The 16,158-nt window shown below is 32.5% G+C and overlaps 3 protein-coding genes across 3 annotated transcripts; all 3 read right to left on the minus strand.

The window, feature by feature from the left end:
• Positions 1 to 4,625: 4,625 nt before the first annotated feature.
• LOC7479083 (thiamine thiazole synthase 2, chloroplastic) lies at positions 4,626 to 6,245 on the minus strand. Its single transcript, XM_002305567.4, has 2 exons — positions 4,995 to 6,245; positions 4,626 to 4,904 (listed from the first exon to the last, which is right to left on the minus strand). The coding sequence occupies exons 1-2, from the start codon at positions 5,889 to 5,891 to the stop codon at positions 4,749 to 4,751; spliced, it is 1,053 nt and encodes a 350-aa protein (XP_002305603.1). The 5' UTR covers positions 5,892 to 6,245; the 3' UTR covers positions 4,626 to 4,748.
• A 139-nt stretch (positions 6,246 to 6,384) lies between these two features.
• On the minus strand, positions 6,385 to 9,978 carry LOC7479084 (CRIB domain-containing protein RIC10). The gene is made up of 5 exons (XM_002305568.4): positions 9,199 to 9,978; positions 8,775 to 8,940; positions 8,441 to 8,538; positions 8,170 to 8,266; positions 6,385 to 7,015 (listed from the first exon to the last, which is right to left on the minus strand). Exons 2-5 carry the CDS (start codon positions 8,830 to 8,832, stop codon positions 6,795 to 6,797), a joined length of 474 nt encoding a protein of 157 aa, XP_002305604.1. The 5' UTR covers positions 8,833 to 8,940; positions 9,199 to 9,978; the 3' UTR covers positions 6,385 to 6,794.
• A 3,427-nt stretch (positions 9,979 to 13,405) lies between these two features.
• On the minus strand, positions 13,406 to 15,947 carry LOC7479086 (pentatricopeptide repeat-containing protein At4g21170). The gene has a single exon (XM_002305569.4). It carries the CDS (start codon positions 15,873 to 15,875, stop codon positions 14,181 to 14,183), a length of 1,695 nt encoding a protein of 564 aa, XP_002305605.1. The 5' UTR covers positions 15,876 to 15,947; the 3' UTR covers positions 13,406 to 14,180.
• Positions 15,948 to 16,158: the final 211 nt, after the last annotated feature.

Raw genomic sequence — 16,158 nt, forward strand, 5'->3', positions numbered from 1 at the left:
TGAAAAGCACTTTAGAAAGTAACCACAATCACACTCTCAAATACCCTCTAAGTGAGATTGGATTGGATTTTTAGGATCGTTAAGTGGTCCAAAATGGATAAGAAGATAGCTATGGCGATCTAAGGCCCATAAGCAACATTCATATCATGCACAGAGTGCAATTTAACAAATCAGGATAAAATATCATAGAATTAAAGTTTTTTTTTTTTAACCAAGTGATCAAATGTCAAAAAGGACAATTTCAATCCAAATTTAAACCATTAGATGAACGATGGTGGACTCCATGTGATTAAGAACAATTAATGAATCGTTTATCTGTTTATATATTGAAAAACTAATCAATAATAATATACTATCTATTACAAAATTATCGCATATAATGATTTTCTCTTGCCATGTATGGAGATAAAAAAAAAATTCCAAGTTAAAGAAAATAAATTTTTTTAACTAAATACATTTAATCACAATTTCATAGCATAGATTTATTATAAATTATTTTTACTTAAATAAATTTAAAGCTCATATCATAAGTTTTAATTTAAGATGGGTATTGAATATTTTTTGGATAAAGTATAAAAGCAAGAAAATAAAAAAATAATAAGCTATTATACTATATCAATGCACATCAAAATCCTTTAAGTTCAAATATTTATGATAGTATAAGAGTTGCATTATATATTATTCGATTTCTTATTAATTTTTAATTAATCATATTTTCTTAATAAATTTATGAAAATCAATGGTATAATAGATTCTTTTTTAATAATCAAAAGTAATTAAGAATTTAAATTTGATATTCATAAAAATATTATATATATATATATATATTAAATTTTATTGTCTTTTGATTTTATTTTTAGAATAGAAATTTTCAAAATCCAATTTCAGTCAATAAAAAAGTTAAAATTGATACCAAGTTAGAAAAAATAAATGCTATGAAAAATCATAACAGTCCCTGTTCAAATCAAAGGGTTAGTCACATTTCAAAGTTAAATATTTTTATTGGAAATGCAATAAATGACTTACAAGAACCTAAAATTCGAGGAACAAAGATGTTTGTTCTTGAAATTTTAAGATGATTAATGCTATAAAATATATGTAAGTTTTTCTTAAAAGATGAAAAGTTCTTAATCCTTACTTATATGGTTCAAGGAGTATTTATATCCCTAAATCTTGTTGTTTTTAGAGAAAAAAAGAACTAAAAAGTCATTTGCTTTCTCCGGTATTAATGAAAGACGAATATCCTTTACATATTATTAATGAGATAATAAGTATGGTAGATCTCTTAAGAGATCTTTTAGACACCTATAAGTGTAGGAAAATTATTACATCAGGTATGAATTACTCATATAATTGTTCTAGAAGAAGAAGCATAGTAGTTCATCATACATGTAATACTTTTAATCTAGGAGATCATATTAGGTTCGATATATAGTTGTAGAACCTGATAGTTTTTAAATTCAAGTTTTTTAGGTTTAACATGTTTTGCCAGACCCATGTTTGCATTGGGTTCAAACTAATCACTAAACTCAAGTGTTTTGTGTTTGACATATTTGTCATATCAATATCGTCTTGTGTTTGGTTGATTGTCAAACTCAAGTATCTTAGCTTTGACACATTTTCGCATATTGCCTTGAGTTTGGTTGATTGTCAAATCCAAGTATTTTTGGTCTGACATGTTCACCAGACCTATATTATCTTGGGTTTTGCTAATTTTCAAGTTTAAGTGTTTTAAGTCTAACATGTTTGTGAAACTCAAATGTCATGGGTCTACCATGTTCGCTAAACCTATATTGTCATGGGGTTTGGTTGATTGTCAAACCAAATTGTCTTGGATCCATATTGTCTTGGGTCTAACACGTTTTCCAGACCCATATTGCCTTAGGTTTGGCTGATTGTCAAACCCAAGTATTTCAGGTCTGGCATATTTGTCAGACCCATATTATCTTGGGTTTGACTGATTGTCAAACCCAAATACTTTTGGATCTAGCGCGTTCTCTAGATCGATATCATTTGAATACCTTTTCAATTTATAAAATTTTTAATAAAAATTACATATTCATAGTTTGTTTTACAAATTTTGGTTACTATATGCAATCCACTGTAATATTGTGATAAGCTTTCAAATATTAGACTATGTAGTTATTTCATTATTAAATAAAATTTATCCATTGATTTAAGTTTAATAATGTAGATTTTATATATATAAAAAAATACCCATCTATTATATTTCAATAACGTTAAAGGTCCCAATGTTTTTATTTTCAAAGATAAGAAGTAGGAGATTTAATAAATAAATAAAAAGACATAGTTTTAACTTGATTAAAAAAAAAAAACGCTTTGTGAAATTACATATTCTAACTTTCTGACAGGAGAACCTTCTCGTTTCTGAAATCTGGCTTCGCCACTTTCTATGAATTTGATGACAGGCCTCAACGTGAGGAGTGAAAAGAGAGGCTTATCGGCAGTGCATGCTGTATACACCTAAGCAATCGGTCCAAAAATCTGTATTTTTCATCATCATCATAGCCCATAAGTGGGACCCATACAAACACAATATAAACCACACGATTATTATACTATTTTTGGAAGCCATTTTCCACACAGATACACTTTGACTTTCTAGTTTCCCCTCCTCGGGAAGGACATAGTTTTGAAGTATTTGAATTTTGATCTGAGGCAGCAAAGTTCAAGACACATTCAATGTTAGATCTTCAATATGAGCTTGGTAACTGATTTCTTAAAGAAGTAGGTACCATGTTGATGTTTGGCTAATTTTACCGTAGTTTTAAAACTATATCAAGTAAGATGTGGTTTTAAAATTATATCATGTAAGGTTTAGATTATAAATGAAAAAATTAACCTGAATTAATTATAAAATAAAAGAGAAATCAACCCTTTTAAATTTTTTTCTTCTAAATAATCAAAATAATATTATTTTAATTAAAAATAATTCTTTTTAAATGCATCAATAATGAATGACTAGGTTTGGACCAGGTCTAATGAGTTATCAGGTTAACCTATATTTTTTATCAGACCAATGAGGTTTTTTTTTTCTTCCTTCAATTAGAACCGGGTCAAACTCCAAGCTAGCCAAATCCCTGATAAACCCACCAGACTTAACCAAGTTTCGAAACAATGAATTTTATTTATATAGATATATTCTTTATTAATTTTTATCTTGAACATATGGGATTTTATTAAGCATATGTATATGCGGGACAACAACGTTTCATATTGGTTATAATAGGTGTTTAATAAATCTATTTATATATTTTATTCAATCTTTTTTTTTACCAAAAAATATGTGAAATATATATTGTTCAAAGCAATCTTAAGAGCTTGAGATAAGAATTAAATTATATTATCTGTAAATAAAAAAGATATATTTATCTCATCAACTTATTTTTGAATTTACAATTAGATTTTCAAGTTGTATGTATTGTAAGTTTGGAGGAACACGCTATTGGTGAATGCATCAATTGTAAATTATCAGCTCTATATATATTTTACTAACCAATCCTAAAAAAATATATGTATAAATTTCGATCTCATTCCTAAGTTTGATTTGATTTTAAGTTTTTAAAATAATTAAAGTGTATTTTAGCCTTAGAAATGGAGTTTGAGGTTCTGTGTTTCCAGAAAAATAAAGCTTGAAAATTGAGTTTTGAAGTACCAAAACTCATATTATAACTTTTCAATCACCTTTAGTGATCAAGTTTGTTGCAACACAACAATTCATCTTCTCAAGTCAAAAACATATTATTCATCACTTAAAAAAAAAAAAAAAAAAAAGGACAAGTCCACATGCTAGGCCTATCAAACCCAAGCAAGCTCACAGGCCAGACCTACTCTAGTCCTTTTTTATAAAAAGGCCAAGGGTGCATTAGCCTTCCTTTTAGATTCACACTCTTGAGCTTGGTTCTTTTACTTTTGTGTTTTTTTTTAATATCTTAAAATAAAAACCTATTTAAATAAATAATTAAAATAATATTTAAAATAATTTATGCATGTTTTTTAAAATAAAATTTGAGCTCTTACTATAATATTTATAATTTTTTAAAATAATTATGTATGAAACTAATATGCATAGTTTTCCAAAATAAATTGCACATGAATTCTCAATAAGAATACAGTATATGTTTAATATTTTTACTCTGATTAATGATTATTTTTTATATTGTCATATAAAAATAACCGAGACATTAATTATTTTTTATTTTTTTTATTGAGAATTGCTTTGCAAAATGATACGTCTTTATATGATAAAAAATCATGTTTTTTTATATAAAAAGACATGCTCTCATCAAAAAATTTTAAAAAAATCAATACAAAAAGGGATTTTTGGCTAAATTAAACAAATATTTTTTTTTGTCTTGAATTTAAATCATTGAAATTTTTACAAATATTTATTTTGACTTTTTTAATTTTGTATTCAAAAAAACCATGTTGTTAATAAAAGAGACATGACTTTATCAAATAAAAAATAAATTCAGAAGTAATAAAAATAAATACTTTTTTATTCTAGAATGCAAATTATTGGAATTTTAAAAAATATTTGTTTTCATTGCCGCAAAATTAAATAAAATTAGGTTTTCAAAATAACCCCACGGCTCACACAAGTCTGTAAAAAAAAATTGAAACGATATATCAAGTTCGGGACAAGTAGTACATCATGTGGAGATCGAGTTTATGCGAAGGTTCGAAATAGATAAATACAAGTTCCTAATCAAAAAGCCCTACTATTTTCATGCATCAACTATCTCTCCAGCCTCAGCAGCAGCAAGCACAAGCTCTGGCTGTAGACTGAATGTTCCATCTAGGGCATTTGGTTGCCCCAAAGCCTTCAAAGCCAAGTGTGCAGCCTTCTGCCCTGAGATCATCATTGCCCCAAATGTTGGACCCTGCAAAAATTAAGTTAATGATCATCATTAGTTTAATGACACAGTATGAACTTGATACAAAAAAAAAATTTATGGTAATCGAAAATTTACCATTCTTGGTGCTCCATCAATTTCTGCAACTTCCATGCCTGTAACAATCATGCCAGGCACAATCTCTCTTGTAAGCCTAACAATTGCATCTTCGGCCGCGTTCATGTCAAGTGCTTTCATTCCTGGAACACTATCAATCATGCCAATACTCTTCAATCTCTTCACTCCAGTAGCACCAAAAGGCCCATCGTGTCCACAAGAACTAACCACAATCTTAGCCTCCATGACATTAGGGTCCATGCAAGATTGAGTGTTATGGTTCATAGACACTAAAGCCCAGTTAGTAACCACACCAGAAACTCTGCCTCCTTTCACTATTAAATCCTCTGCTGCCACAGCATTAAACAGCTTCACATTAGGCCTAGCCAAGAGTTTGCTCATGATTGTTGAAGTGAACAAAGCTGCATGCTTGATAACCACATAGTTATCTGCCTCGTCATATTCAATTTCAAGCTCATCAAGAAATCTATGAGCTGGTTTACGCACAATCATAGCTGAAAATAGCTGGCCACCAAGCCATGCACCACCTCCAGGGCTAACCGATTGCTCAATTATAGCAACACGAACTGAAGGGTTCTTGCTTAGCTCATAAGCACAAGAAAGACCAGCAGAGCCAGCACCAACAACGACAACATCAGTGTCTGCGTAAGTAACCATGTCTGTCATGTAACGACGAGTCATTTCCCGAGAGACGATGGATTCTTTGATGGGCTGGAACTTAAAGGACTGAAGATCATATGAAGGTTGTGTCAAGGACATGGTAATGGCAGGAGAGGTGGATTTGATTGGAGTGAAACGCCCAGTAGTTGTGATAGGTGTGCCATGGAAGGATGATTTGTGATCCAAGAAAGAGGATTTGAGGTTTATAGATAGAGAGGAGGTAAGGGTAGAGGCCATGGCTGTAATTGAAGGAGTTTTTGATAAGGTTTTGCTAAAGGGTTTTTGACTGTGTAAAAGAAATTGGAGAAAGCTACAGAAGATCGAGGGCTTGAGAGAAGAGATTTTAGATGATGGGTATTTAACGATGTGTAGCAAGTGGAGGGATGTGAAAATATCTGGAAAAAAAAATCTTCAAGGAGTATGATGGGTCACAAGATAGCTAGATAGAACTTGAACGGTTCATAATGCTTGTACTTTTGCAATCTGGATATAAAGACTGCACTAAAAGCAAAATCATAGACAACTTTCCTACAATAAGATCCGTGAGAGATATTTGAATGGCCTAATTCATCGATCATTTTCGACATTCTGTAGCAGTAGTCTCATAATTAACCGATACAGGATTAGTTTAGTAATCCAACTGAAGTAGATACAATGGCTGTATATCAGATTTAGCATGCTGAGAGGTAAAACTTACTGCAATTTCTCTTGGGTCATTGCTAAGAAACTCTGATCAATCAAATAAATTGAATTAGCAAAACTTTCCAAAAGAAAAACATAGCAACCCACATTTCTATATGCTCATTAGTCATTGTAAAACCAAAATATTTCAGCTACCTACACTAACATCGGTCGTCTTTGAACCGTGATTTTTTTCTTTATACCTTCACGCTTCTCACCCTTCCTAGTTTCTCTTCTTCAATTCATAAATGAAATGCAGTTTTAATATTTTACAAAAGTTTTGATCAAACTTCCACGTTCACCTTGAATTTTTTTCTAGTGTAACATCCTGGATATTGAAAAGGGGACTCGAATCTCGTTGCCAGTACTGTGTAGAATCCTGGATATTGGAAAGGGGACTCGCAATTTCTGATATGCACTTTAATATCTTTTTCTGCTCTTTGCACCAGGTTCATACTATTACTGTACTTGTACCTTTGGTGTTGACTCAAGTTCATACTGCATAGCCTTCTGCTTCGTTTTCCTGGAAGATCTTGATGTCGAAGATGAAGATTTGGGAGAGGAAGAACTTGTCTTCTTCTTCCTAATTTTTGGTTTCTTGGGAACATTTGGAAGATCTGAAGGTGGAATGTCATTGAACACATTTGGCATAGTTTGATGTCCCAAAGAATGATCAAAATCTGTTACAAAAATATCACAAAAAATAGGATCATGTCATCTGGAGATAATTATGGAAAATCCTAATAGAAAATAAAGAACATGCATCTAGGAGGTATTTCCCAATCGAAGAGGAAAAACATTTGAGAATGGCTTGAAAAACAAACTCAAAAGGAGCCTAAGGATCTAAGAGTAGCCTTGAAAACTTGAATCATGTGTCACAAGTTCTTTGAGCTGGCCTCCAGCCGGTCCCAAATAACTCATAGTAACTATCATCATCTCTGGAAGATTTCGAAGTGGGATGATATGGTTCCAATTATGTATTACCACCTCATATGGATTTTGAAAAGTATTCCAAACAAATTCAGCCAATCCAGCAGAATTTCAGCTTTCAAAACTGGATCAATGCCTCCCTCTCAACACTGCTGCCCAAAAATTCTCAATAATATTCTCCCAAGATACCCTACAGATATTATTATTACACCATTATATGAATGGCTTGAGTAACAAAATCTATGCATGGTCCACCCAGAACTGTCCTTTACCAAGGCAATCAGTTCCATAATTTGGCTCGTGACACAAAAACCAAACTCCTGCCACTTGGAGGGCAATAATCTCAACTTTCAGTGTACCTTGAAGATTAGCTTTTGATAAATTGAGGGAGGCATTCCTATGTGTTGCATTTAACTTCACACGTGAAAAGGCCCTACTTTTACTTGTCAGCTTATGCCATAGACCCCCACATGGTATCTATTAAATATTGTTTAAGGGAACATAATTTTGAAGTGATAAATTCAAGCTTTGGCCTTTACTCAAATGGCATCCAAATGGGAGCAATCTTTGCCACATATATGGGTGTGTCTTATTCGTTGCTGTGAATCTTGAAAAACTAATTAAAGAAATGTTTCTTATTATGGTTCGCATAAAAAGCAACCTAATTCGTCTAGGTTTTGGCATAATTACAGTGCTCAACAGTTCTTAATTTATTCTGTATGTGGTAGCCGAATGATAGCTAGTTTACCACCACACAAGAATTCATAAGGAGTTTGATGGAAATTTATTTAGTCCAGTGTTTCTCTCCCACCAAACAGTATATGGCTACACAGCAATGGCAAAAAAGAAAAACCAAGTCGCCAAAAAGGAAAAATAATTTGATGAAAAGATTTTGGAAAACAACCTTGAGAGGACCATGGGGAGAGAATAACAGAGCTGGAATCTCTTGGATTAGCAACTGTGGTTGTTGAGAAATCAGGAGGTGTCTTGAATTCATTCATCTGCAATATTGTCCCACCATTAACATATCATTATAAAAATCGCATGATGAGCTATCACTACACGCATTTTGGTGCAATTACTAATTAATATGATCTTTTTTTTTTGTATTATTGATAGATGAAGTTCATAGGATTCATGAGATGATGGAAGACCAAGAATTGCAGACAACATACCCAACTGGGTGCACTGCCAGAATGACCATCCCACCCTATATGGGCCACATGCTTGACATCTGTAGGATACCCAATTTCCATCTCTCGTTCTTTTACCACTGCAAGAAAGTACGTACACCAAACAAACAATAATTACATTACGAATTTCAAATGATTGTAGTATCCTTTCTTGTGGGAACTTTATACATATTTTTTAGAGAAAGAAATCATGTAACAGATTATTTGGCAAAGCAGTGAGTCTATAGAGAAACAGATTTAGTTGCTTGGTTTTAGTTTTATTAATTTCAAAGTTTGGTTTATACGTTGTGAAGAAAAGAAAGATGTGAAGGCTTACCAAAGATTTGGGAGATGTACTTGAAACCCTTGTAGATCCCTTTGATTTTGGTTGCCATGGAGAAAATCTTTAGAAGCTAGCCAAATGCAATAGCCCTTGATGAATATATTTATTTCGAAACTGAAGGAAGATGTACCAAACGAACGTGGAGAGATGGTTCTTTTGCCTGATAGAAAACAAAGATGTACTTAGACATGTGAGATTATGCAATCCACACCAGAATCTTACAACACAACAAGTCAAGAAAAGCAAGGTAAAAAAAAAAAAAAAACAGATAAAAAAGCTTAGGAGCTTGTCAGAGGAGATCATAAATGCATGTGATTTACAAACTATTTCCTCGTGAAAGAAGTTGGAATCTTTGAAGGACAAACACACTGCATTAATCTGAAATCATAGGAAAAAAAAAACAGTACAGCAACTATACCTCAAAGGATTAAGGGCCAGGAATATGACGGTACAAAGATTAATTCAAGAGAGAAACAACCTCTCCTCTCTTTTATCCAACCAATATTGCTCCATATATATATTCTATTCCTATTCTTGATGAATAGAAAAGGTGCACACAAGAATTCTAAATGTAAACTTTATCATGGGAGAGCTAGGTGGACATCAAAGAGACCTCATTAAAGCCAAAAGAAATAGCTAGAGAAAATATTGTGTGGATGTCAAAGACTAGATATATAGTATAATAGCTAGCTAGAGAAAGAGAGAGATTAAAGAAGGTGGAGAGCCATAAATATAGAAGAAGAAACAAGGCAGGCAAAGAAGGGTTTGGAAGACGAAAGCCAAAGAGAGAAAGAAAGAAGAGAGGGTGATAAAAATTGGGTGGTGGCTTCGTTGGTTTTGGTTGATGGGAGATGTTTTCCGACAAAGAAAATTGTGAGGGTAAAGCGCGGGCCTCAGACGCTTTTATCTGTCTTATTAAGGACCCTTTTCTAAAAAAATGCTGGAGCTCTCTCAAAATGCGGGCAAATTTCAGAAGAGAGAGGAGAGAGCAATTAAAGAGAAAAAAAATTATGTTTGACTTGTAAAAAGAGTAACAATGCCTTGTAAGCTGGCACCTTGGACTTGATTGTATCTTATAAAACTTAGCTGTCATGATCTAAAGGATTGGCCTACTCTCGGAGAAAAATTACACTAAACTTTAAAGGGGAGGTCTTGTGGTGGCAGAGACTTGCTCTCTCTCTCTCTCTCTCTCTTTATGAGTTGAATTTTGAGATTTTTTAGTTAATATATTGTTTTTATAATATATCAAATTCATATAGAAACAAGGGGTATTCACTTTAATTATAGTGATATGGACATGATAATAATTGTCTAGCATTATGGTACTTGAGGACAGGGGGTGCAAAAAGTATTATGAAATGGACAAATTAAGCAGTACTCTTTTTTTTTTTATTCTCTTTTTATATTTTTCTTTATTTTTTTCACTACACATGTTTTTTGTTTACCAGCTTGCCATGATCCGATATTTTAAAAAAAACTTAGTTGTAATTAAAATTGAGAGGATTCCTATAATAAACAACAAAAAGAAATTAATTTTAATGTAACACAATATCCATTAATTATTAAATACTTGAAAAATCTATTTACCGGTATCAGAATTTCATCAATTAATTCTAGTCATTTCTCACCAACTCGGGCCCTGAAAGCAGCCAGCTAACCTACATATGTTCTCTTTCTTTCTTTCTTTCTCTTTTGATATGAGACAGGTCCTTAATTAATTGCCCAATTTATTTTATTTGTATATCATAAAGATGGCAACAGGTGAAATATCTGTTGCCATACCTAACCCTTCAAACTTATTGATGATGAGCGAAGGCCAATATATTTTAATTAATAACAAAACAACTCGCTTGCAATTGCTTGTCTCTACTTTTATATAATTTGCTTTAATTTCTAAAAACTCTCACCTAACTATTAATTTGAGTTTTTATTTTATTTTTTTAAGCTGTTATTACTCTTCTCTATATATAATCATTTTAATTCTTTGAGACGGGAGAGGATTAGATTAATGTAAAATCCTCAACTCTTAAGTTCTTATCCATATATATAAAGTCCAATATTTAATTTCCTAGATCTTTTCATTATCCAAAAAAGAGAGAGATTAAAAAACAAGGATGTAAATAAATTGTATTAGGTAAATACATAACAGGAAGAGTTTCGGCTGGTCTTTCGTGCCCCCCACATGGATAATCCCTCACTGTCATCCATTTTTGTAATGTTAAATCTGATATGGCACCATGTGTGCTTTCTGTTGAAGCTATAAGTAATTCATTGTATGTTCTTAATAGGGGGGAAAAAAAAAACCCATTATATTTTTTATTATATCTGCAACTACTGTAATGATAGCATCCTGTAATCTACTAGTATTGCCGAAGTTCCTATGCTTTTCTGGCAAATCCCACAAAGGGTTTAGGTGTTTTGATGACATGCGAAGTATTTGCTGATAATTGGAGCCACGTTTGTGGCAGCTGTTTCATTGAAGGAAGCATAATCATAAAATTAAATCAAGTTGATATATCTACTATTTTTGTCAGCTTTTTTTTTTTTTTTTTTTAGTAAAGGTGATGTTTGACATTCTCTAATTCAATGTGCTTTGAATAGAAAAATCTTTGATTGCATTTAGTAGTTGGGGGATGATTAGAGTGATTAGTGTTGTGGTAAAGGGGCGAGGGTTATTATATAGATGATGCTATTTTATAATTGTCCGTGGTCTAGAAGTCCTTCAATTTAGGTTCAAAAGATGATATTTTATTATATAGATGATTTTCTAGTTAATTTTGAATTATAATTACTTTTCCTATATAGTTTTGAATTATTTTGATTAAGTCGGTTTTCACCTCTATATAAATTATTGGTATATTATGTTTTTATGAAATTTTAGAAAATATCATAGTTTTTTCTACTTATTTTTCTATAGTTTAGGTTGTGTGACATAAATTTATCTTCTCTTGTAATTATCATAAGATCGAAAACATATTTCTCTTATAATATAATAAACATAAAAAGCAATATCATTTCGAGATTTGGGATACAAACATGTTCGTGGAAATGGGTGACATCCTGACTGATTTTTTGGTTTAAACAAAAAAAGAAAGAGCACTGTAGACAAAGAGTTACCATCATATATATATATATATTAAGCTCGATCGATCGGAGAATATATATATATATATATATATATATATATATATATATATGTGTGTGTGTGTGTGTGTGTGTGTGTGTGTGTGTTAAAACTGAGCTATCATGTAATATATATAATTAATGGCCCCTTCTTAATTTTCTCATGTCAGCTTATCGTGTTTAAGTGAATGAACAGGTAGGTATGATTGCATAGTTTTACCTAAACGAACTAAGCTCTTGTCAGTATCCCAATCCTATTTTTCTCTACCTACAGTTTTTCACAAGATTACTCGTCAATTTAGGATTTATCCCGGATTATATTTTAAATTAAATCAAATAAATATTGACCAGGTTAATTATATTAAAATTCACTTATTTCTAGAAGACATGATAAGCACACAAAAACCCAATCCATTTTCACAGCCCCTCTTTACAAGCAACTCCAGTAACCCTCAGCCATGCCGCCTTGTATCAGCTCAGCCACTGTGAATTTCATGGCCTCGTTAGCACTAGTAATGACATGATAACCAGGCCACTTCACTCTTTTACCAGCACCAGCACCTGGTCCCTGGTTCGAGTATTCACCGTAATACAAAGTCTTTGATGGAAACTCCCCTTCCCACACTGACCACCCAGCTGGATTCACCATTGTTGGACTGCATTACAGCAGTCCTAGAATACTCCTTCCATGGTCGGCCCAGGTATGATTTGAATGAGCCCTTAACAGGCTGAAGATCAGAACTTGCTACAATGTCACATTTTTGGATTGAAATCCCTGCTTTTTGGTTTGGGTCAGTTCTTCCTTGGGCTGTTACCATGCTATTTTGTCCACTCATGGGCTTTCGTGGTACAAGCTTGCAGTTTTGAGCTACTACTTGTTTTGTTGAGATGAGAATAGTTGCCTAATAACGCAAATTGAAATAAGATTAAAAAAAAAAAAGTATAAATAATATAAAATTTAGTCAATAAAATCTTCACACAAAAACTCAAATTTTAAAAAATAAATAAAATCTTAAACAAAAGAAAATCTAAAAATTAATAATAAGAAAACCAATCCCAACAATACTATTCAGGTGTAATTTGAAAGTCTTCTCATCTCATCTGATTACAACAAGCTAATTTTTTATAAAATTAGCGAGGAAAAATCTCTTGATAAAATTTAAATATAATTTAATAGTTAAATAAAAAATTATAGGCAATTTTATTAAGTTTATGATAATTCAGAACTAAAATCTCAGTGTCAATCTTCCAAGAGTTTGCTCACCTAGCATTTCTCTACTCTTGTGCCAAGAACCCCGTCCTGAGCCATCCATATACCCCTTTGATTAACATGAATCTTTTTCCAAATTCGTGTCCTGCAAGAATACTTTCAAGTAAAAATAAATAACCGGTTAGATGAATGAGTAAAAATCACTTCAAATTTAGTAATGAAGTCCCTATAGAAGTTGTACTTTATATTTATTATTTCGTACTATTTTTTCATGAATTAATTCAATAGTTAATGATTAAAAACAAATACAGAGTCCATATATTTGATTTTTTTTGTTTTAAAAAGATAGTTTTAAACAAAAAAATCAAATTTTTAGATAACAAAATCCCAAACAACCTCTTAGTTTGATCCAGTACAGCTAAAGATACACAATACATTGCTTGCATCTCAATATCAAAGCTTGTATCTGTTGCTTTATCGGTTTAAGCCCCATCTTCAACAACAATTCATGGAGTTTCATTGCTCTTCTCAGTTCCTTTGAAGTAGGAAAGCTAGCACATTGTATTTGTGAAACTTGCAATATGGACTCATCATCAAGTTATTCTGTGTAATCAAACATCCAAACCTCTTCATCAACCCTCTCTTCTTTGTTTTTGTAAACCCTAACTTCTTTGACCAACCATCAAGAAGTTCAACCATATGTTGCTTCCTCCAAACTTGTATGCAATTCTCCAACTTACGACATAATGCAAAGGCTTGCTCCATCTTCCTTTGATCTATCTGAAGTTCATCACCTGTTTGTGAGAGGACAAAAACTTGATCTCGTTTACCATCGAGCATCTCATAAAACATGTTATCAGCAGACAATTATGCAGCACTGTAGCACTATATATGCTCATATAACAGAAATTGCATGGTTCAGAAAATAGACCACAACAATATTCTTTAAATTTAGAAACTGTAACGCTTGGCCTGAGCATCATATTTGCTGACTCAAAAAAAAAAAAGGGCAAAAGTATACAGTTTGACCAGGAAAAGTCGCAGAACAAACACACTGCCTGTACATTCTACTTGTTGAATTCCAATATCAGCCTTTTATATGCTGCTTTATCAGGTTTCAGCCCCATGTCCAGCATTTCATCATGAAGTTTCATTGCTTTCCTCATTTCTTTTGCACGGCAAAGCCCACGGATTGTTATTGTAAAACTTTCACTATTCACTAATTTGAGTCCTTTCATGTAATCAAATACCCTAACTACTTCTTCAATCCTACCGTTTTTTACAAGCCCATCAAGAAGTATATTATATGTTGCAACATCCAAACTTGCTTGCAATTTCTCCATCTTGTTATGCAACGCAACAGCTTTATCAATCTGTCTCCTAGAGCAATAATGCTCAACTAGGGAGCAGCAGCACAACGAATCTGGCAGTAATCCTTTCTCTAAAACTAAATCCAGCAAGTCTTCCACTTCCCTCCATCTACGTTTTCTACTTAGTAACAAGATAAATTTAGACAACCCAACTGTACCAGGTCTAAAACCTCTTCTCATCATGTCCCCCAATATCTCATATCCTTCTTCATACTGATCTTCTTCACTGAGAAGATCCAAAAATGCATGATAAGTACTATCCTTCACTCTGATTCCCTTTTCGGAAATTAAACTGTATAAACCAATTGCTTCCTTTACTCTTGCTTCTTTAGACAATGCCTTTAACATACACCCATAAGTAGCATCTTGTAATCCAATCTTCTCATCACAAGCTCTCCTAAAAAACATTGTTGCTACATTCATCTTACACAAATCAGAAAACTTTTGAATGACTGAATCACATTGAGACAAAGGGCATTTTGGAAGCAAGCCTTTCTCAGCCATTATATCCATAACTCTCTCAATCACTTCTTCATTCCCATGTTTACAAGCTCCATCAAGTATCGCACTATAAGTACTAAAACCAGGGTCAAGTTTCCTCTCACACATCTGATTTAGCCTCTCAAAAGCAGCTTCAAAATCCCCTCTTTTACTACAACAATCAATAACACCGTTATACAAAACTGAATTATAAACACCCATATCTAAAAATTTAACAATTCTCTCAAAGTTCCCATCTTTACAAAGAATCTGAGCAATCAACGACCAAGTTAATTTATCAGGCAAAACCCCATCTTTAATCATGGCACAATAAAAACACCAAGCTAATTTAATCTCATTTTCTCTTTGCAAAACATCAAGAACAGAATTACAGGCAGTACCAGAAGCAATAAATCCATTACCCCTCATCTTCCTAAACATCTCTAAACTTTCCATAAACAGACCCTTATGCGAGTAACATTCAAGAACAAAACTGAAGGCATCAGACTTTAAACTTTTACCTCTACAAGAATCAACCATGGCCTCTCCAAGAACTGACACGTGATGTGTTTTCACCAAAGAATCCATGATTGGTCTCACAGGTAGAGTGAGACCCGAATTGACACAAATATTGATGATGTGACATTGGGATTTAAGGTCTGGTTTAAGCTTTAGGTTGGTTTGGACCCAGTTGAAGAAGCGCAGAGAAATTTGAGGGTTAGTTTGTGTTTTGTGGAGGATTTGGTTAAAGAGAGGAGGAGTTAGTTTTGTGGAGAGGTTGAAGTTTTGGAGAAGTGAAACCCAGTTGTGTCTTTGTAAGAGGATTGACGATATTTGGAACACTAACTGGTTTTGTCTGATTTGGATTCTCCATTTCATGGAAGTTGTTGGGTTTGCTCTGTTAAGAGACATTTTTGTGCACGAAGTTGCTCACTCTTCCCTCTGAATGACGGTATTTTGAGTTGTCTTTGAACGATAAGTCATTCAAGTCGTTGATTCATGAATGACAAAATTCAAATCGGATCTTAGTAACGCATTCATGTTTAAGACTAAAATCATTATTTAAATGTGTTTTCATGATTCATAAAAATAAATTTATTTGTTATAAAATTATTAAATTTAAATTAGTTGATTATGACTTTGATGAATTGATTCAAATTAATTTACAATAATAATTTTTTAGAATTTTTTTAAA

The sequence above is a fragment of the Populus trichocarpa genome, chromosome 4 (assembly GCF_000002775.5).
Source record: "Populus trichocarpa isolate Nisqually-1 chromosome 4, P.trichocarpa_v4.1, whole genome shotgun sequence".
Classification (NCBI taxonomy): domain Eukaryota; kingdom Viridiplantae; phylum Streptophyta; class Magnoliopsida; order Malpighiales; family Salicaceae; genus Populus; species Populus trichocarpa.